The sequence below is a fragment of the Belonocnema kinseyi genome, chromosome 8, assembly GCF_010883055.1.
Source record: "Belonocnema kinseyi isolate 2016_QV_RU_SX_M_011 chromosome 8, B_treatae_v1, whole genome shotgun sequence".
In the NCBI taxonomy this organism is placed as follows: Eukaryota; Metazoa; Arthropoda; class Insecta; order Hymenoptera; family Cynipidae; genus Belonocnema; species Belonocnema kinseyi.
In genome coordinates, this window is record NC_046664.1 from 104,107,343 (window position 1) to 104,128,370 (window position 21,028).

At 31.3% G+C, this 21,028-nt stretch overlaps 3 protein-coding genes across 5 annotated transcripts; 1 reads left to right on the forward strand and 2 right to left on the reverse strand.

Moving 5' to 3' along the window:
- Positions 1–2,636: 2,636 nt before the first annotated feature.
- Positions 2,637–6,607, forward strand: LOC117177804 (cytochrome P450 4C1-like). Its single transcript, XM_033368741.1, has 12 exons — positions 2,637–3,026; positions 3,263–3,369; positions 4,183–4,273; positions 4,499–4,684; positions 4,776–4,845; positions 4,922–5,048; positions 5,118–5,166; positions 5,239–5,348; positions 5,450–5,518; positions 5,739–5,916; positions 6,072–6,251; positions 6,336–6,607. The coding sequence occupies exons 1-12, from the start codon at positions 2,855–2,857 to the stop codon at positions 6,518–6,520; spliced, it is 1,524 nt and encodes a 507-aa protein (XP_033224632.1). The 5' UTR covers positions 2,637–2,854; the 3' UTR covers positions 6,521–6,607.
- Positions 6,255–13,036, reverse strand: LOC117177805 (glutathione synthetase-like). The gene is made up of 11 exons (XM_033368742.1): positions 12,485–13,036; positions 12,072–12,255; positions 8,741–8,816; positions 8,433–8,609; positions 8,289–8,362; positions 8,049–8,213; positions 7,783–7,936; positions 7,573–7,680; positions 7,178–7,455; positions 6,934–7,061; positions 6,255–6,476 (listed from the first exon to the last, which is right to left on the reverse strand). The coding sequence occupies exons 1-10, from the start codon at positions 12,582–12,584 to the stop codon at positions 6,935–6,937; spliced, it is 1,443 nt and encodes a 480-aa protein (XP_033224633.1). The 5' UTR covers positions 12,585–13,036; the 3' UTR covers positions 6,255–6,476; position 6,934.
- Positions 13,037–13,153: 117 nt separating this feature from the next.
- On the reverse strand, positions 13,154–18,042 carry LOC117177803 (histone-lysine N-methyltransferase E(z)-like). Of its 3 annotated transcripts, none has more exons than XM_033368738.1 (11): positions 17,687–18,042; positions 16,952–17,265; positions 16,649–16,867; positions 16,338–16,554; positions 15,537–15,637; positions 15,273–15,450; positions 14,793–15,170; positions 14,431–14,721; positions 14,144–14,337; positions 13,875–14,065; positions 13,154–13,784 (listed from the first exon to the last, which is right to left on the reverse strand). In XM_033368738.1, exons 1-11 carry the CDS (start codon positions 17,820–17,822, stop codon positions 13,724–13,726), a joined length of 2,280 nt encoding a protein of 759 aa, XP_033224629.1. In that variant the 5' UTR covers positions 17,823–18,042; the 3' UTR covers positions 13,154–13,723. The 3 variants fall into 3 exon arrangements, with proteins under 3 accessions (XP_033224629.1, XP_033224631.1, XP_033224630.1); XM_033368740.1 differs by having other exon boundaries at positions 13,664–13,784; positions 17,868–18,042; XM_033368739.1 differs by having other exon boundaries at positions 13,664–13,784; positions 13,875–14,040; positions 14,155–14,337; positions 17,687–18,040.
- Between the last annotated feature and the right edge of the window lie 2,986 nt (positions 18,043–21,028).

Consider the following 21,028-nt stretch of genomic DNA (forward strand, 5'->3'; position numbering starts at 1 on the left):
TTCTGTATGCATCAAGTATTAGAGCCAATAAAATCCGTGAAACCAATTGGGAAAAAATTGGAATCATTTGAAGGTGACACCCTACAATATGAATCACATCAAAGCTGGAGCAGCTCAACCAAGCTTATCCGGCTACGAATCTTGTAATTTAAAAATAATTTGGTTTCTTAAAAATTAAAATAATGATAATAATATAATTGAGTTTTAAAGGTGAATTTGTACATAGAAGACTTTATTTTCTCGAAATATTTATTTTTGAAAAAGGACAACTAAGAATTCAAAAAGAATTCCCAAGCAATTTCCATTTCCTGATAATTGTTTAATTTAAGTGATTCAATAAAATATAGATTATAAAATCAGACTAGAATATTTTCAATTTCATTTGAATTAAATTAAATGCATAAAAGTTTTTTAGTTTTTGAAACCTTCAGAAATAAGGAAAGAAGGAATCTGAAAGAATGCACAGCCTTGCAGTTTCTGAGAAAGGTCAAGAACTGAGAATGACCACGGTTTGATCCAGAGATAAAAGATGAACTCCAGAGTTCATCAACTGGCGAAGGATGCGAAAAGGGCATATACATAGAGTAACAATATGCTGGGCTCGTCTGAAACTTGAATTTTATGAGCCAGAGTGTGCCAAAGTGATTCCTTTCGTGAAAATAAACTTCAGTGTGGCCACCAACAATATAAATTCTCGGCAATAAAAACTTAAAATTAAATCTTATAAAGCATACAAAGTAGAAGACTTCTGAAATCTGAAACAGCAAAAATTATGCCATTGTAAATTCAAACCTTCAATAATCAACAACTAGAAGTGTTAAACCTTCAAAGTTGAATATTTTTTTAATTCTTCAAAATTATACAATATTTCCAAATAGAACATTATAAATGAAAAATGTTCTAATATAGGTATAATATGAAATCAGATGTATTCAATATTATGCATTTTTAAATTCGAAACTTGCAAGTCAAGTGCCTTTATCATTCTTTGAAGGTCAATAAATAATTATAAGAATGGGACTATAATGAATACTCAGTATAGTATAATTTTTTCCTGGTCATAACTTTTCGTTTCCTGACTTTTCTGTGAACTTTAAAGAGAACATTAATTGTCAATAAAATGTCAATAACAATGTCCTCACTCGCATCTCTAATGTTCTTAATGGTGAATTTGGCCATGAAATTTTGCATTCGTGGGCAAAAACGTAAAAGCAATAACAACAATCTAGTGATCTGTATTCAATTTGCTTCGTAGACTGAATAATGGTAATTCCAAAACTTTCCCTTCAATGGTACGTCAAAGAGTACGTGACGTACGTTTTTATTTGTCAGAGGTGATTGGGTGTCAGGATTACAAATACTAGTTTAGTGTTGCATATAAATATGGATGCGTATGCATCACAAAAATTAAAGGCTTTATATTATGCATTTTGATAATTGATTTAAATCGTGATTCAAATTATCTTTGAATTTATACTAAGAAATCGGTATAATACATTTCTTTAAATGTATATAAAAAGATTTTATTTTTTACAAAATTGGATAAGCTTAAGCCACAGAGAATGTGTTCATATACATGTACGCGATGAGCCATCATTCATTAAATCTTTACAGTTCTTAAAAATGTTGAAAGAAGCTATATGAAAGAAAGTTAAAGAAAAAATCAAACTTGAAAAATAAAAAAAGGTATGTTTCGCCCCCCCCCCTCCCTATAAATAACAATCCTTTCTCTGAACAATAATGCCACTATTAATAACATTGCGCTATGTACTTGAAACGAGGGTTTGACAACTCGTGAAGTCAGGTGTACACTTGTAATGAATTCATTTGAAGACAGAAGTAGGCGAACACCCAATATGTCAAGTTGTCAACCCTCGACAAGGCCTCTCTTTTCATCCTTTCCAAAATTCACACTTTATTGTCTTCTAATTTTATATCCTGAGCGTTCAAATATTTTCATCAGACATGGCTCAGTCAGTTCTTCGAAATATTATCTATCAAGTAATTATACATAATTTTTATCTGTTTACCTAGCTAAATTATTTCTAGCTTATTTTAAATAAAATTCATCCAAGTAGATTCATCGCAGATAATATTTTAAAGAACAAATTAAGCCACTAATAATAAATATTGATTCCAAATTATTATTAATTTATAAAACGAAGAAAATCCTAAAATCACGCATGTTAGATAAACAATTACAGATTCAACTTTTTTCTACATTGTACTTAGATTTTTTTTTTAAATGTGTTATTTTTAATAATGTGTCTACTGCACTCGACCTTATGAACTATTTAAAAAATTTGTGGAGTAGGTAGATTTGATGTTTTAAGTAAAAACGCAATTGAACAGTAGTTTTACATATTTGCCATACATTTTTTGTATACGGTTTTCTTATTTAGGGGGCCTAATTTGCATTACATTTTATATTAGAACAAAATTTAACCCTACGGGTTTCGTTAAACAATTAAATTTATCTACTACCTACCCATAACAGTTTAGAGACACTCAATTCGTTAATTTTTATTTATCTAAAGTGAAAATTATAAATAGTTATTATTTGATAGAAGCCAACAACCAGCATAAAAAAGTGGGGAGGAAAGAAAGAGTCTTTATCCTTTCAGACTGTCGGCAGTCGACATTTTGCGCTTGAGCAGGAAGCAAATCTAGTAAGTCAGCAAGAAATTCCCAAAAATTTGCATTGCAAAATGAAACGGGTGGAAAACGTATTTAGATGATATTATCTGTGTTTAATAATATTATAAAAATTTAAAAAAGTGACAATCAAAAGCAAGAAGAGTGACTATTAAATAAATAAAATATTTCTATTTCTATCTTTAACATAAAATATAAAATGTTTTACGCGGTCGTTTATTTTCTCTTAAGTGTGATAGCGCTGGCTTTAGTGAGTATTCTGCTTCAATATTTCAAAAACAGACGTTTGTATAAGCAAGCAGAACTTTTTCCTGGCCCGAAAACTATCCCAATTTTCGGAAATGCTCATCTTTTTGTTGGAAGTACAGAAGGTAAGTAGATACTTTTTCGTTATAGTTATACTTTACGATATCACCTTCCTTAAGTATTAACATTTAAGGCTTCGATATTCTTGCTTCAAATGATGATATAATTGAAATTGGGATTCAATACAACATTTTTTTCATGTGTGTTGTGAAAATGTATTGAAGAAAATGAATATAGTGACGAAATACTTGGAATATTATTTAATTATTTTCAATTTAAATATAAAAAAATATATTTCTAGATATTCTCAACAAATTTAAAGACATTTATGATTCTTATCCTTCACCCTTGAGAGTTTGGTTGGGAGATCGACTATTCATCGCGGTTTATGATCCAGAACAACTGAAAGTATGTTAATCAAAATGTTACAATTAAAATAATCTGCTATTAAGAATATTTAAAACTTAAAATACTTATTAATAATTAATTTTCAATTTTAAGGTATGGATATTTAATTATATTATATTCGATTGTCAATGAGGAAATTGTATTCTTTATTTTCTTTCCAAGTTCATTTTCAAGTAAAATCAGTGTGGTTACTAAAATCTCTGCAAAAAATTCCGTAAAAAGTAAATAATAAAATTCCAACATAACAATTTCAGTAAATTCTATTTATTAGAAATCAAGCATTTTTATATTGAAAATTTTTTTAGATTGAACAATATTACAAAGTCCAACACTTCAAAATTGTACAATTTAAAAATTTAATTATTTGAGAGTTGGACAGCCGAAATCGAATGATTGCAAATTAAAGAAATACAAAACTTCCTCTATGCGGAAGCAAAAAATAATTTGATATTTCCAACGCAAAAGATTTAAAAATTCAATAATATGAAACAAGGTATCTATTTAATGTGGCAAGTTTCAAAGTCAATATTGTTAAATTATAATCAATTTTAATTTAAAATGAAAAATTTTAAATGCTCTAAATTGAAGATTTCAAACTCAAAGCTTTACAAATTAACACATCTGACAATTTAAATGCCTAAAATTGCACTAATTCAATCTGAACTTATTAAAGAATGGACTGGTTGCTGGCAATTTCCAGCAATTTTTGAAATTTTGTTTGAATGAAAAATTGTTCAGAAAATTATTTTAAATCTTATGAGAAATAAATGTATAGTGGATAGTGAAATAAATTAAGATTTTTATTTTTTTAAGACAATTCTTTTAAGTCCAAAAGCTATCGAGAAGGATGACCTTTATAAATTTGCTCGGCCTTGGTTAGGTACAGGTTTATTTACTGCACCCGGTGAGTCTTTTTAAATACAACAGGAAAAAGTGATCAAAGTTTAATTCCTTGCATTTCATATGAGTCGCATGAAACGTGGTTATTTGTAATAAATACGTGTCACGCATAAATGAACAATTAAATGACACTTTAAACATGTATAAAACGTATTGCCATACTATTAGTTCAATATCATATAGGCTACTTAATATTATTTTAATTTATAAATTAATTTTAATATTCTAGCATCAAAGTGGCGTGTTCATCGTAGACTAATTATGCCAGCATTTAATCAAAAAATTTTGCAATCATTTATTGAAATTTTCGAAAAACATTCAATGATACTAGTCCAAGAATTAGAGAAACACGTTAATGGCAAAGAATTCGATGTATTCAAACATATATCAGTTTGTACTTTAAATACAATATGTGGTAAGGTTACATTTTTTTCATATTTGAAATCATTTCGATTATTAAATGATTATCTTTAATTAAAATTTTTCTTTGTAATATTACTTTTTAGAAAGTGCCATGGGCGTTTCGACAACTTCAGAAATCGAGAAACATAATAAATACGCCCATGCAGCTGAAAGGTTTATTTTGATTTTGTATTAAATCTCGATGGATATAAAATGGAATATATTATCTTATTTTAATTATAATTTACAGGGTCTTTCAAGTGATTTTTCACAGAATGGCTAAAATCTGGCTGCATCCAGATATTTTTTTTAAATTCACTAAGATGTCGCGAGACATGACCGAAGCTGTAAAATTTTTACACAGTGTAACAAATGATGTAAGAATTTAATTTAAGCATTGCCAGAGTGTCTACATTTTCGGAAATATATTTAAAAATATTTTGCAGGTGATTCAAAAGAAAAAGAAAGATTTAAAAGCTGTAGGAACAGAAATAGGTAAAGATTCTTTAACTAAGTTTTAATAAAAATATGATTACAATGTTACCTTTTTGTGAATTAATATTGCAGAGCAAACCCACTGGAAACCGTTCTTGGATTTATTGATGGAATTGTCCGATAATGGCAAAAAATTCACTGACGAAGAGCTTCGAGAAGAAGTCGATACGATGATGATAGCCGTATTTAATTTTGTTAAATTAAATTAATTCTTATCATCCCTTGATAGTTAAGTTTTAGAATATGGTTATACTTAAATTAATTATAATCAAATTTTTCCTAGGGTAACGACACTACAGCGAGCGTGAATTCCTTCGTGATTCTAATGTTAGCTTCCCACCCTGAGATTCAAGTAAATAAATGTTTAAAATATATATATATATAACTTTTTATAAGATGAATTAAATAATGAAAATTCGGATTTAAAATTTAAGTTTGATAGGGTGATTTCTAAGCGTAGATTCCTTTTACCGACATATACCGACAACGGTATATTGGTCAAAGAAATCTGAAAATTGGATTAAAAATGGATTAATATATACGAGTTTGCACTACATTAAAATATAATTTAGGAAAAGGCATATCAGGAGCTTTATGAAATTTATGGCGACCACAGTCCAGAAGATTTACCAGTTACCAACGAAGATTTACAGAAAATGGATTATTTGGAGAGAGTTATTAAAGAGACTATGCGACTTTTCCCGGTGGGTCCAGTTATCTTACGCAAAGCGGGAGATGATCTTGACATAGGTTAGCTATTATTTCGTCCAAAAAATGGTTAATTTCAATTTTTGATTGCAAATACTTCAAAATTATTAATAATTATTAAATGATTAAAATTGGTTTCCCATATCCACATTCAATTCAATTAAGATCCATTTACAGCAGTGAAAATGTATTTTTAGGTGGGCATACCTTACCAAAAGGAAGTTCAATAGTCATCGTTATAATGAAGATTCATAGAAACGAAGAACACTGGCTTGATCCACTGAAATTTAATCCAGACAGATTTTTGCCTCATGAAACTGCAAAACGACATCCTTATTGTTACATTCCATTCAGCGCCGGCCCAAGAAACTGCATAGGTATTTGTCAAATTAATGTTGTAATTAATCAATTTAATAAATAGTTTACAATTCATGTAGTAAAAATATTGTTTTTCTTTCTAGGTTTTAAATACGCTATGATGGCCATGAAGGTTCTTATTGCCACAATTCTTCGGAAATACGTTTTGATAAAAGACGAAATCACACTAATAGAGAATATCAAATTAAAAGTCGACGTGATGCTCAAGCCTGTTGATCAAATAACTGTAAGAATCGAGAAAAGAATTCCAAAATTAATTCGTACATAACAAACTGAATCTTTTTTTACGTTGTATTATCCATATTAGTTTTTAATGAAATTGTCAAATTAGTAAAATTGTATGTCAACTCAATTATGAATTGCATGTGAGATTATTTAAAACCTCTAAGTTAAAATGGAAAATATCTTCATTATGTCGGAATTGTCAAAAATATATATTTATTGAATAAAATCAAATTCTCCATAACATAAGTATTAACAGTTTGATAATTATAAGAAAATATCGGAATTTTACTGTAACATTAAATTCAAAAATACTAAATATAATGGAAGCTACTTTTTAAACTAAAGATTTTCAAGCACTAACAAATAAAGATAGGAAATTTTAATCAAATTTTTTAAATGCCAAACAAGAGGACTTGTGACAAGAATAGTTGATTGAATTGATATAAAAAAATGCACCTTAAACTAAAAGATAAGGACTGTCAATATGTCCAGCACCAGATACTATTCCTCCCTCGTTGGAAGAAGACAATTTCGTCCGCAAAAGGTGACCAACCTGTTCGTTAACTTTGATCTCGTTCTCACTCCTAAATTAAATGTTCAAAAAGATGTTTATTTAAAAATAATTAATGATTAAAATGTGAAAATAAGAACGGAAAATTAATCAATTGAAAAAAATATTATAAATAACAAAAGGACATACCCCACAATTACTCCGTAAATACCAAGTTCGGTTATAACATCTTGGGCTTCAACACATTCTTCACTATCAGCCCGTATCAAGATATTCTTCAGAGGCGGTGGACAAATTCGGTCCATGAGAATCCAACCCGTCCTTTCCTTCGAATCTTTCATTTTTTCTAACTGTATCCTCACGTCATCATCATAAAAATTATTCCCACCTCCCTCTCTTTGAGGCTTTAAAACAAATTTTCTTGGTGTCTCAATAGCCATAGCTACTGCTTTATCACCCTTCTCATCCTGTTTTAAAATAAAGATAATCATTACTTTATTACATTTGAGAATTTAAAAATGAAAAATTTATTTAGATTTTGTGCAGCATTTAAATTAATTTAAGTCTAATTATGAAATACTGACCAAGTCTAGACCATAAAGGCCAGTAAACACATCAGTTACTTTTGACACCAGATTAGGATCCTTCAGAAACCGATCTACGACTCCCGGAAGTGCTAATGCCTGTTGTACCTATTTAAATACAATCGAAAACTTCTATTTTTGATGTTGATTTTTATTTAAAATATTCTAATGTTAATTTAAATAATGTATTTGATGCTGAAACAAACTAACCTTTTTTGCACCTGCTAAATGGTAATGAATCGAGGGACATTTAATGGCAAGAGAACGCTCTACCATTAATCTTACTGCCCACTCCTTTTCCGTAGGATAAGCTTCCACCTCATAACCAGAACGAAAGTATACTACAGACATAATACTATCATCGCTGCAAAAACCATAAATATTTATCAATCTCTTTCCCAAATACTTCGGAAGTGTAACGAAACCAGCTACGCTAATTTGCGGAATTACCAGGTAACACTTGAGAGAATACCTACACAATTAATTCGTTATTAGGTCCCAATTTGGCTTGCGTGACCAATTCACCTAAGCTCCTTCGGATAATTTTAATACTTGGATTCAATTTCTGAACTCCAAATTCGAGAAATCTCTGATCGCATATATTGTATGTAATACCCTCAACGACAAACAACATCTTGGCTCTAAAATAAAACATTTATTACTCAATTTTTCGTTATCAAAATTTTGTGTTATTCTTTTTCAATCAATGAATTTACTCATCATTCCCATATAAAGTCCACGCGCACACTAATCCTCTACAAAATCCTGACATAGCATTATTTTCTGGAATCTGAAACAAACAAAATCTACAATTGAGGTTCGAATAAATAATATTATTATACAATCAAAAAGGGACTTACATTTTTTAATTTATCGGAATATCCCAAATCTTTCAAAACGTATTTGTGAAATTCTGTAATCTTACAAGCCAAAGCAGCAAAACTCGAAGCGATAGTATTGAATTCTACTTGTAGAATTTTATGATCATCGTCACCGTGAAGCATGTAATCTGATCGAAATAAACCGAGGCTGATTTTCTGTGTAAATATTTTTAGTAATGTAATAATAATAATAATAATAATAATAATAATAATAATAATAATAATAGAATAATACTCATTAGCTGTTACTAAAATTTGAGAATCAGCCAATTATCACATATTATTACCTGATTAAAACCTTCCGCGTATACTGCCTCGTAGATTCTAAAAAGCTTTTCTGTGAAACCATCTACCTCAATTGTACTGTAAAAAAATGATTAATTAAATATAAGTTCTAAAAGAATAATTGGGATGATTTTTTTTTGCAAAACAAATATTTAAAAATCCAAAAATATGTCATATAAGTATATGGAATGTTTAAGCGGTCTGAGCTATAAGAAAAAACTACTTACAAGCAAAAAAAGAAATTTTTTGGCAACAAAATTTATAAAATGGCTAGGAAACCTGAAACTTCAATCCAATAATAGATTTAAGACGATATAGTTTTTTAATAAATTAATCTTAAATTTTATTTCATTTGCAAAATCAAAAAGAAACTATTTAAAATCGGATTTGTTGAAAATTAAGTAATTATTCAACACAATATGAAGTAAAATTTACATTGGATGGGGTCAGTATATTTATCGACTGTCGATAGATCTATTAATTCTCTCAGAATTCTTTAACATCGATGTTTTACTAACTAATTAATTTAGAGCAAACTTGTAATTTCGGACCAAAAGACATAAAGCCTTTTTTTTTGTCATTGTCCCCATAGAACAGCCCTAGTCTACTCGAGAGAAAATATTTTTATAAGCTGATATATTATGGTTTTCTTTTTATCAGTTGTTAAAAAGGAAGAAAATTGGAAATTTAGCATTTTAGACCCTACGCTGAAAGCTTTTCTTTTGGTTCGATTTTTTCTGGATCAAATTAAAAGCTCTTGGAATTTGGAATAGTGATAAAGAATCAAATTTCAAGATTGCTACAGACGTCGGATTTCAAAATTTGTGTACTCTACTGGCGGGAATGATCTACACAACTGTTTTTTTAACTGTTGCTAAAGTGTCTTAATTTTTATACTATGAACATGGAAAGTTTGTCGTCATAAAAGAGGGAAAGATATTAAAATGGTGTGTGTAAGAAGCGCACGTTGAAGGGAAAATCTAAATTTTACATATTAAAAGATATTGCTAAAAAGGTCAAATTGGGCGGTTTTAAATAAATTGGAATAACTCTGGAAGTAACGAAAATTTTTTAAGGGTTTTGGGGTCATTTTAAAGGTAAGTATCCACATTATTTCAAGAAATTATTAAGATATTTTTAGAATTTTGTCCCTAGACTCTGCTCGAGGGTAAAACTTGGTGCAAAAAAGTCGAAAAATTTCCAAAATGTGTAAATACTTACACTTTTTTTAAAATCATTATTTATTACATTTTAATAAGTTTGAGTAATATTTAGGGAAAAACTTATGTATTTAATTTTTTTTAATTATGTGATAAGTGCAATCATTATTTGAAATTGCGCAACTTTTTTCAATAAGTCCTACACCAGGGTATAATCTAGAGAATAATGGGAAATATTCTTAAAATATCTCATCTATTTAGTAAAATACTAGTGACTTCTCGGCAAGAAGAGGAGGATAGAGAAAAAATAATATTTTCAGATTTAAGCGAAAGAGTGAGCATTATTTAATTTTTTGGAATGTGCTAATCATCCATCGGGAGAAGTGCATAACGAAAGAATAGGTTTATCTCCGAAACAAATTATTTTCCATCTCCTTAACGATTGACACTTGTGTTGTATTCCATGCAGGCGAACATTTTTTCCATTTTTTTTTCTTAATTCCCTTTAATCCGATCAGTAGATATATCTCTCATGGTTATTTTTAATTCCATACTCAAATGTTTTATTTTCGACTGATTTATTTCCTTCTAATCCACAAAATATGTGCACTTACATAGTTTCTATTCCTCTGTGTGCAAGGTAAGTATGGAAATTTCAATTTTCGCCTATTAATGGGAATTCAGGTTATGAATTTTTCTGCATTCTTCTCTTCTAACCGGGATGCCTTTTAACTTAATTAACGAATTAGGGAAACTGTTAATTATTTTCAAAGTTATTCTAATTTTACTAAAATATTGAAATTGGTCGTCTTATTGCAATATATTTTTATTAAATGAACATTTTGACTTAAACTTGTGCTTATCAGATGCAGAATCTAATTAACTTTTGGGCTATTATAAGGAAAAATGTGCATGTTAATATTATAAAAAATGCGGTAATTTAGCAACAGCTCAAAAAACAGGCACGTAACCATTTCCGCTGGTACTGTACATAAAAGCATTAATCCATGCAAGTTATGAAAGTCTTTTGGACTATTATTTCATTTTTAACCAAGGTTTTTAATATAGTAAAAAAATTATTAATATTTATTCTAATATGAATATGCAAATCATATCAATCATTTTTACTACATTAAAAAACTTGATTTAAAAATGGAATAATAATCGAAAAGACTTTTATAACTTGCATGGATGAATGCTTTTATGTACAGTATCGACGGAAATTCGTACGTGCCTATTTTTTAGCTGCTGCTAAATTATCTCATTTTGTATAATATTAACATGCAATTTTTTTCCTTGTAATAGCACAAAAGTTAATAAAATTCTAAATCTGCTAAGCTCAAGTTCAAGGCAAAATGTCCATTTAATAAAAAGATATTTCAATAAGACATCAAATTTCAAACTTTTCGTAAAATTAGAATAACTTTAAAAATAATGCAAAGTTTTCATAACTCTTTAGTTAATTTAAAAGGCATTACACTATAGTATTTACTAAATAGTTGAGTTATTTTAAGAATATTTTTCTAGATTCTACTCTGGGGTAGAACTTAGTGAAAAAAAGTCGCACAAGTGATCAATAAGTAGCAAGTTCACATTTTCGAACGTAACTTAATCAATTTATATCAATCTGAATTTGTAAAATAATTATATAAGTACTCAAATAATTATTATAAACTTCAAAGTGAAATGGCAAAAATCATTCGACGCTCTTTTTATAAATTCCAAGATATTTCCAGGTTTTTCAAGTTATGTAGCAACCTTGAATTTCCTACGTAATATTCTTCGTTTTTGTATATCAGTGATCTAAAACTCTAAAATAAGAAAAATGAGGAAATATAGTTTTGCAGGCTGTTATGCTGGAAGCTTTCCTTTTAGTCAGATTTTCTTTGAAAATGTTTGAAATTGAAACTCTTGTCACAATGCAATTTTCTCTGTTACAGTCTTTTTTTTGTCAAACGTTGAAAGTTAAGAAAATTTCCTTTTTCATGTTTTGGGATGACTCGAATCCTGCAGCCTATGAAACCCTTCTTTGAGGACGCTTGCCGAACTCTGGCAACAATATCAGCAAATAATATTGTATTTCAATTTCAATAATGCGCAACCATTAATCATAATAAATATATTGTAACTAATATCGTACAATTATTTTAAAAGTATTTTTATTTTGGCATACCTTTTTAAAACTTCTGTTAAGAATTGATGATCATGAGCCACTTTGTGCATTAGTTCATTTAATGTTATTTGTACCTCCGTCGCTTTTACAAATTCCTTCTTCGGAAACGTTGATGGCAAGAGTAAAAATGGAGCAATCTTCAGCGTATTTGGACTGTATGGATCTTTCGACCTCATACTTATACCTGAAATTGATCAAATATATATTAAATTATATATCTACTTCTATGAAAAATCATGAATAAAGAATATTGAAGGTTACAAATTCAAATTCTCGTTCTTATCAGTTATCTCGTTTATCTTGTTTAAGATAAATATTTTTTGCATAAAAAAGTTTTTTTTAAGAGCAATTCACCTTTAACAATTAATGTTAAAAATTGCAGTCATTATAAAATATTGAACAAAATAACTCACCATTTATAAGTGCCCAATCCTTTGCCTTTTGTATAAAACTTTTTAATTCTTTTTCTGGCACGTTTACTTCTACATACAGTTCCGTTTTTGCTTTCTTCATGATTAATAATGTTTAATATTTAACAAAGGTTTACAAAATAATCGTTCAATAACAGTTTATTTTCATTTAAAAATATGGTAAACATGCGATTGTCAGGAGGTGTCAGTTGGTGACTAGTAATAAGATACGAGAAGAATTATGTCATATGTTTAAATAATATAGATGAGAATAAACCATAATTTTTAATAGAGGCTATGTGCATGTGAAACATTAAGGCAACCTAAGGCAACCTGAGGCAACCGGTAGGCCCGGTATTGCCGTCCGTACTTTGACTATCAGATAAAACTTTATCTTCTTAATATTTTCAGTACAGAAAATCCATTAAAGAGAAATTTATATAGATATCGGAACACCAATCACAGAACACGTTGGCAAGAAGAAAACGTTGTAAATATCTAATATTTTATCTAATCAATATTTTCATTTTGTTGTAAATTCTTTCTCAAGTTCAAATCACTAATGACAGTAACTGGAAATCGTTAATATCTTATTTATTTAGTGAAAATTGATGTAAATTTTTCGATAAAATCTGGCAAAGTAAAACAAACACGATGTGAACAAAACATAAGAAAATTTCCGATGGAACCAAAAAGCTAATATTTCATTGGTGCATAAAGGGAATTACTTTACTGATCCACCAATGAAATCGCTCCACATGGTTACCTTTGAAAATCGAAACGCATGAAGCCTTGTTCATACAAATTTTTCAAAAGACATTACGCGCGTCCTAAACTGCTACCCCCAAAGCAGATTTATGTGTAAACATCTTCGGTAAAAGTTAATAACTTTCAATTTTTCATACACATATCAACATGCAAAAGAATCCCGTACGAGGTCGAAAAAATTCGGTCCGTCAGAACCTTGCACCTTCCAACAGAGAAAGAAAGAACATCTAAAGCCACTTAAAAATAATCTAGTTCTGTATTAAAAATCCTGTACAAATTTGTTAAACACAAAATTGGTAAACAATTCATGACTGTAAATTCATTATGAAAGCTATTTTTCGAATATTACATATTCCCGTTTTTCAATGCATTTAAAACATCTCCTAAAATTAAAAAATACTCTACTATACCAAAGTACTGGATATTCATTTTCATTCTTATTTTCTAGAAGAAAAGATGCTCGTTTATTTGAAGTTAAAGAAATTCCATTTCCCGTTCGATACCGACAAATTTCAATTGCTCGGTCGGTCCATATCTAAAAAAATGGATTGTTCAGTTCACGTTAATAGATAATATAAAACTACAGATATTTAAAGTATTTAATTTTCATTGGACGAAAAATTACCTATAGTCAAAGAATAATTCGTCACCAGGTTGAATTGCCCGTTTTGCAAAAATTCCAATTCTGTGATCACCATTAACCATCATGACTTTTGCATAACAATTGGGATTTATGGAGTGGTTAGCGAATCTTATCTTGTTTCCTTTCCTAGTAGCATCAACGACAAAGTCTGAAACAAAGTTTTTTTCGTGCATCTTTAAACTTATATGTATAAATGTTGAGTTTGCATTTCGATGGGAGATTCTATTGCAAAAAAAAAACCAAGTAAATACTGAAAAGTCACCGTTGTTGAGATTAAAAAGAAAGCTGCACATATATTTGTCGTAGACTTTTCCACGTCTATCAGCCTCGTCCTGGCTTATTATTTCACCGCAATACTCGGAGATAAATTCGTTCTTTGCTGCCGACTCTTTCAGGAAAATTCCCCAACCAGCTACATCCGATGGAGCCATCAAAAGATGTTTATCTACGGAAACCAATTCAAGTATATGAATATTACCATTCAATATATGTATACAAAAAGTTGTTAGCTTTTAATTATAAACATTTTTCCACTTACGCCATCCTCTCTGAACGCTGACATTTTTACAGGATATTTTAGTAATGTGGAACTGATCAGCTCCACAAGTCTGACACAAATCAGGATCGCATTCTCGTACAGCCAAATAACACGGACATTGTTTGGTATTGCATTGAGCTTTGCACCTGCATCCAGGAAATCGATTCTGGCACTCACTGCTGCACTGACAAAATTTCTCGCAAAAATTCTGAGCCTGGATGCAAGGGCAAGAATTATCGCAAGGCCGATTTGGATGATCGCAGGGAGAAAAATTATGGACGTGATTAGCACCTGTTTATGAGAGATTGTAAAAATTAGAATCATAAATTATTAAAACAAACTAGATTAAATATAAAAATTACCAGAATCTTTTTTTAGCTGAATTTTTCTGCAATGCATAGACCAAAGTCGATGTTTCTTCTTCTTCTTTCTTGGAGGTGTAAAATCTTTCAGTGTCTCTAATGCAGGAATATCAGAAGTTTCCTTTTGGGAAAATTCATAAACTTCCCTGCAGCTTTTCGTTAGCATTGTTTGAGCGAGAGCACAAGGATTTCTAGGAAAAGCTTTGTGCAAAACTCTGAAGAAACTCTGCTCGGAACCAGTCCACGATGTTTTGTTATCTGCTTTCACTCGCTGGCTGTTTAATCCTAAGAGCGAAAATGGCGTTTGATTCTCCATTTGCCGTTGCTCTTCCAACGATTCATCAGGTTTTGAATCCTTGTTGACGTTTTGCTTGAAATCTACAACGTATAAAATATATGCGTACATAAATCATAGATCCATACTTAACCTCCTTTTTTCTAGAATTTCCTTTGGAAATGCATCTTTACGTTTCTTTTTACCTTGACAACTGCCCGCTACACTAAATTTGTTGCTGTCGTTACTGTCTTCGCTGCTAGCTTCGTTTCCAGAATCCACACTAACTTGTTTTCTCACCTTTCTGGGTCCAACTCTTTTATCTTCTACTTCATCTTCTTTCGAATCTGCGGCTTGTGCTGCGAGCATTTCCTTAACGCCTTTCTAAATTGTCAATGTAAAACTTGCAATATATTTTCAAATTTCCTCTTCCAATGATAACGTAAAAGAAATACTAAAAGAAAGCTTACTAAGTGCATGTAACATTCAAATCCACACGGCTCGGAGAACTGCTTCAAATCAGGTCCTTTGTGCCTCTGAAGATTGGGTCCTGGATGACAAACTTGCAGACCTATGCAAAAATTGTCTTTAGGTTTACTGTTAATTATATTATAGAAGCGAGGGGTTGACCACTCCATTTTTTAAATTGTCACCTTTTGACTTGAAGATATTTCAGAATAATTCATGTCATTTCACGTATTTTAGGATATTTTAAATGCTACAGAATATTTCAGTGTACTTCAGAATATTTTCAAAGTGCGTACTTAAAGACGTTTCAATGCACTTCAGGATATTTCACATAATTAAGAATATTTTAATGTACTTCTAAATAACCACTGGAAAAATATCTGATGTATAACTTTTAGTGAATCTTGGCCTTTCAAAAAAAAATACAAAATAGCAGAATATAAGTCTTATAATTTCAACTATCGTTTTTCCAAATTTATTGAAAATTACGCGAAATTTTTTAAACGAGGTGCTTGATAACTTTCTTTCTCATATTGTCGCCAAAAAAATGATACCCTAAGAGAATATTGAGTGGCTCATCTTACCCATTATGTCCATCTCGTCCGACGCTAATTTTTTCAAGATATTTCAGCACAAATGTATCCCTTCCTACAAGAGTTGTCAACCTCTCAAAAAAAATATTAGTGCTGAACACCAAATCTAACACGGTAATTGGGAGTTCTCAAAATTAATAAGAAACTATTTTCAAAGAGATTTCAGAAAACCCCTTTAATTTTCAACGTTTTGAAATACTTAGTACTTACGATGCAAAAAGCAATCATATTTGAAGCACCGGCGACAGAAAAGGGTATGAAACGAATGCATAGCTTGCTCTCTAGGAACACTTTTTGCATTCACACCATCTATATTTGGGGTGCATTCAGGTGGCAATGCATTTGGATCTGGTCTCTCAGTCAATTCGATGTACTTCGCCTTCAACTCGCTCGGTCTGCCTTTACTTGGAAACATACTCGAAATCGCCTGAAACATAATAATTTCATAAAGGCATACATGAACAATATTCTTTAAATTTAATTTACAATCTGATTTCTCTTCTTCACCTTCCTTGACTTACACTAAATATCTGCATCGACGGAAAAGGGCTACTGGACTCTTCTTTTGATTCGCATTTCTTGTCTTTATCGCTATCCTTATTTTCCTTATCTTTAGACAAATCTTTTCCCTTTTTCGGAGCCTCTTTTTCTTTCTCATCTTTTTCGTAAGTCAATAGTGCGTTTACTAAGTCTGCGAAAATAGAATCATCCATGAAACCTGATTCTCTGTCACCGTGAACCTTGAAAAATATTGTTGAATTAAGATTTTCAGAATTTTTAACAATGATATCAATCCATTTCTATTAAAATTTTTCTTTTGATACCTTTCCGTCATAATTTTTAATCAGCTCTTCAATAAAAGTGCCATCTTGATCGAGAATCTCATCCCCCATGTAAGGAATATTGTGCAAAACAGTTTCGTCTTCAACCATAAAGTTTTGTTGAATCGTTGCCCATGTGTACATTGTTGGTATGGGCGTAACAGCGTTGACTATTTTTACAGGACACGCTTGAACTTCTCCATCAGAGCTGGTGGTTTCGGCTTTTTTCATGCAAGAAACGTGTGCAGGAATTTCTTGCATTGCGAACCACATTGCTTTGCCATCTGACCAACGTTTACTTTCAGCAACGAGTAATTCTACGCATTACAATATAAAATTGTTTTTTATCTATTTAAAAAAGTTATATCGTGTTTCATGAACTACATTAAACGATAATTTCTTGGAATAAATTTGTTTACCTTTGGAAACAGTAAACCGAGTCCGTTACATAAATAATCAGTTAAAATATGTTGTTGTACATGAAAAATAAGTCAATTCGTTTTCAATAAATCAAATTAAAAAATAAAACAGTGAAGTGAATAAAGGAATTCGTGATACGAAATCTTCAAAATTGTAATAATTAAAACTAAGCCTTCTGCATACGTTTTTTGAAAAACAGTCCATCATCCAGGTTTTACAACTAAACTCATAATAAAAATAGAAATAAGTTCACAAGTATAAAAACTTGAAATATTACAAAAATAAATATTGGCGGTAAAACTGTATGAGGTTACACACCTGTCAGAGCTTTGCGATTTTGATTCCAGGCGAATTTTACTTCGTCGGCTCGTTTGTAACGTTTCATTTGTCTGAGACGCATATATTCGGATTTTACGCGTTTTTTCCATTCTACCGACACTTTTCCCTTAGACATTTTTGACAAAATTTGTTACAGGTTTTGGTAGACAACAGTACAAACCTCTTACCTCGGCGTCTGGTAAAACACTGGATACATGGAAATTCGAGAACAAGGCCAACCCGCCAACAAGCTTCCCACCTTCTTCCCACTCTGTTTATATTTGGCGGTAACAGCCCGGCAGCGACAACCGCGGTAGTACCAGCACCAGCACACACAATTTTGAGGTTAGTTTCATTTTGTGGTACGCGTGGCTCCAGGGTTGCGAAGGGACGCGTCACTCGAGGTTTTCTACGTAAATTACCTAAATGAAGTAATTTATGTAGAAAACTGTAGAAAACCGGTAAATTACATGACAAAGATGGTGGTTGTCTGTTTTGAACTTTTGAATTTCCTAGCACGTGACATCACCTCCTTCAAACCTTAATTAATTTAAGGATTCTAGATATTAAACTAACAAACGGTTAAAATGGTGAGAAAGAAGATTTCTACCAGGATCCCAAGTATCCTATGAAAAGCCCTAAGTTTTGAGAGAGTGAAAGCAAAATTTAACAATATAGACAAAAGTGTAGCTATAAGTGCCTATTTTGCGATAAGCTATAGGCGAAGAATGGTTATAAACGCCTTCTTGGTCATAGGCATGTAAATAGTGTTGAATTATTATTAATTTTTTCAATTATATTATATCATTATTATATATTATATTTATTATAATACTTCAATTATATTTTAATCTACACTCGAAAGAATTGTTTATAAATTAGTACACGCCCAAACAACTTTCAAGATTATAATAAATTAATGACGTAGATGTATGTACTTCACGTTAAAAAATTCCTTTTCATCACGAAGTTAATACCAATAAATAGGTATCGTTATAACTATATGAAGTTCAGTTGCTTTTTCCGTGAACAACATTTTTTTCATTTTTAGAAAATTATACTGTTGAAGTTTAAATGTAGGATTTCAATGAGAATTTTAATATAATTTCAATTTCGTTTTTCCCCTATACAATACTCGTAATTAATCAATTAATTTGCAATAATGAAAGTTTAATTTGTCATACAATTACTCTTTATTCATAAAATATTTCTAGATCATATCATTTTACTTTTTAACCACTAATTAGTAATTAGTGTTAATGATATTATTGTAGTAATCACTGATATATGTTTACCGACATTTGTTGATTTATTTTTTTTTCTTTAAACTTTGCCTATTCATCTTGCCTTAATTTGTAAAATTTAAAATAATAATTGCAGAACGACCGTCAAGCACACGTTCACATTCCATAAACCACACGGAGAGGTCATGTACTTATATCAGATCAGACAAATCACAACCATCGAAACATTCGCAAGTTCCACATCGACGTCATTTGTATTTACTTACATAATGTAGAAAACTCCGGACGTAAATTACGTGGTGAATTACTCTAAAACTTCAAGTAATTTACCTAGAGTAAATTACGTCCCCAATCCTGCGTGGCTCCCGTCAACCCGTGGCACAGTTTTTAGAAGTTGTGGCGTATTCTGGGCCAGGGACCCACTCCATTTACTTATTTCTGAACCTTTCCGATTTCTTTCCGAATAAATGACGCAGTGTCCCAACAGTTTATTGCAATTCTTTCCGATTTTTCTCCTGTGTCCCACTGTTTTTGTTCGTTCCGATTTATTTCTGAATAAATGTGAAATATATGATCTATTAATTATATATGTAGATGTTCCATAAATAAATATATAAACATAATAAAATGAGGCTAACTAGAGGGACACTCTGCACTGATCGGAAAGAAATCGGAAAAAAGTAGGAGAAAGGGACATTGGAAAAGAATCGGAAAGATTCGTGGGACAGCTCGACGTTCGGAAAGAAACGGAAGCAAAGTTCACATAGGCCTTTCCGATTCTCTTTCCGAAACCTTTCTAAATCTTTGCGAAGCGACCTTTCCGATTCTTTCCTTTTTTCCGGCAGGGTATAAACGCCTTCTAGGTCATAGGTATGTTAATAGTGTTGAATTATTATTGATTTTTGCAATTATATTATATCATTATTATATATTATATTTATTATAATAGGGTAGGACGGAGTTAAAAGTGCCGCAGGGAAAAAGTTACAAATATTATAATTTGTGGATTTTTAAAAAAAAGTTTAGAAAGATGTAAATGGAGTGGGACACTTTGCAACAGTTCGGAAAGGCATCAGGAAGCTTAGGAAAAGCAAAGCGTTCGGAAAGAAACGGAAGTAAAGTTCACATAGAAATCGGAAAGGTACTTTCTTTCCTATTCTTTCAGATTTTTCCGCTTGAGTCTTGCCTTAATTTGAAATTTTTTTAATAATAATGGCAGAACGACCGGCAAGCACACGTCCACAAACCACACGCAGAGGTTGTGTACTTATCAGATCAGACAAATCACAAACTTCGAAATATTTGCAAGTTCTACTTCGATGTAATTTACATTAATTTACATAATGTAGAAAAAATCGGACGTAAATTACGTGGTAAATTACTGTAGAAATCTACGTGAATTACCGGGAGTAAATTACGTATTCAAGGCAGTGATCCCAGATCTGAAACGAGACGTGGTCCAACACCATCACATGTCTATGGCCGCGCGAATATAGTAGGAGACGATATAAATGACTGGGTTGCGCGCGCAACACATTCCTCCTCTTCTGAATTTGAAAACTCAAGAAATTGGCGATTTTCATGATTTAAGTCCTTACGCGTCTCTTTATATGCGCATATTTTGAGGTTACGTTATTTCAAGTATAAAATACAAATGATATACATATTAAGTCTAGAACGGTGACTCTGGGATACCGGGCGACCTCTCAGAGTACGCAGCCTTATCCTTGCATGCGGGGCTCTACAAGGATGGACGAACCCCTTTCCCTAGCTTCTCGTGGGAACAACAATGACAACACCAAACATAGTTGTAGTAAGTGCGGTTCAAAACAACAGAACGCGCAGGGCTCCCGACAATGGGTCGGCCAACAATGCCGACCAATCTAGAGCTGGGGGAGCCAATGAAAATGGATTCAATGCGATGGATCAGCGGGATCTAGTGACCTTCGGGTGGACGGAGCGACTGAATCACGACTTGTTAGACTGCTACGATGCAAGTGTGGCCCGTGAACGGGGTTACATGGCACGGCTGCATGCTTTGTGGTGCGAGAAACACCCGGAGCTATCGCACTTTTCGCAGCAACGTCTGCGAAACCAT

Excerpts from the sequence above, each read along its gene's own strand:
- LOC117177805 (XM_033368742.1), bottom strand. The coding sequence starts at position 12,584 with ATGAAGAAAGCAAAAACGGAACTGTATGTAGAAGTAAACGTGCCAGAA. Across the intron at positions 8,610-8,740 it reads ACGCGGAAGGTTTTAATCAG|AAAATCAGCCTCGGTTTATT; the intron begins GTAATAATATGT and ends ATATTTACACAG. Across the intron at positions 8,363-8,432 it reads ATTCCGATAAATTAAAAAAT|ATTCCAGAAAATAATGCTAT; the intron begins GTAAGTCCCTTT and ends TGTTTGTTTCAG.
- LOC117177803 (XM_033368738.1), bottom strand. The coding sequence starts at position 17,822 with ATGTCTAAGGGAAAAGTGTCGGTAGAATGGAAAAAACGCGTAAAATCC. Across the intron at positions 15,171-15,272 it reads TGTAGCGGGCAGTTGTCAAG|ATTTCAAGCAAAACGTCAAC; the intron begins GTAAAAAGAAAC and ends TATACGTTGTAG. Across the intron at positions 14,338-14,430 it reads CAGCGTTCAGAGAGGATGGC|ATAAACATCTTTTGATGGCT; the intron begins GTAAGTGGAAAA and ends TGGTTTCCGTAG.
- LOC117177804 (XM_033368741.1), top strand. The coding sequence starts at position 2,855 with ATGTTTTACGCGGTCGTTTATTTTCTCTTAAGTGTGATAGCGCTGGCT. Across the intron at positions 4,274-4,498 it reads AGGTTTATTTACTGCACCCG|CATCAAAGTGGCGTGTTCAT; the intron begins GTGAGTCTTTTT and ends TTAATATTCTAG. Across the intron at positions 5,349-5,449 it reads TCGATACGATGATGATAGCC|GGTAACGACACTACAGCGAG; the intron begins GTATTTAATTTT and ends AATTTTTCCTAG.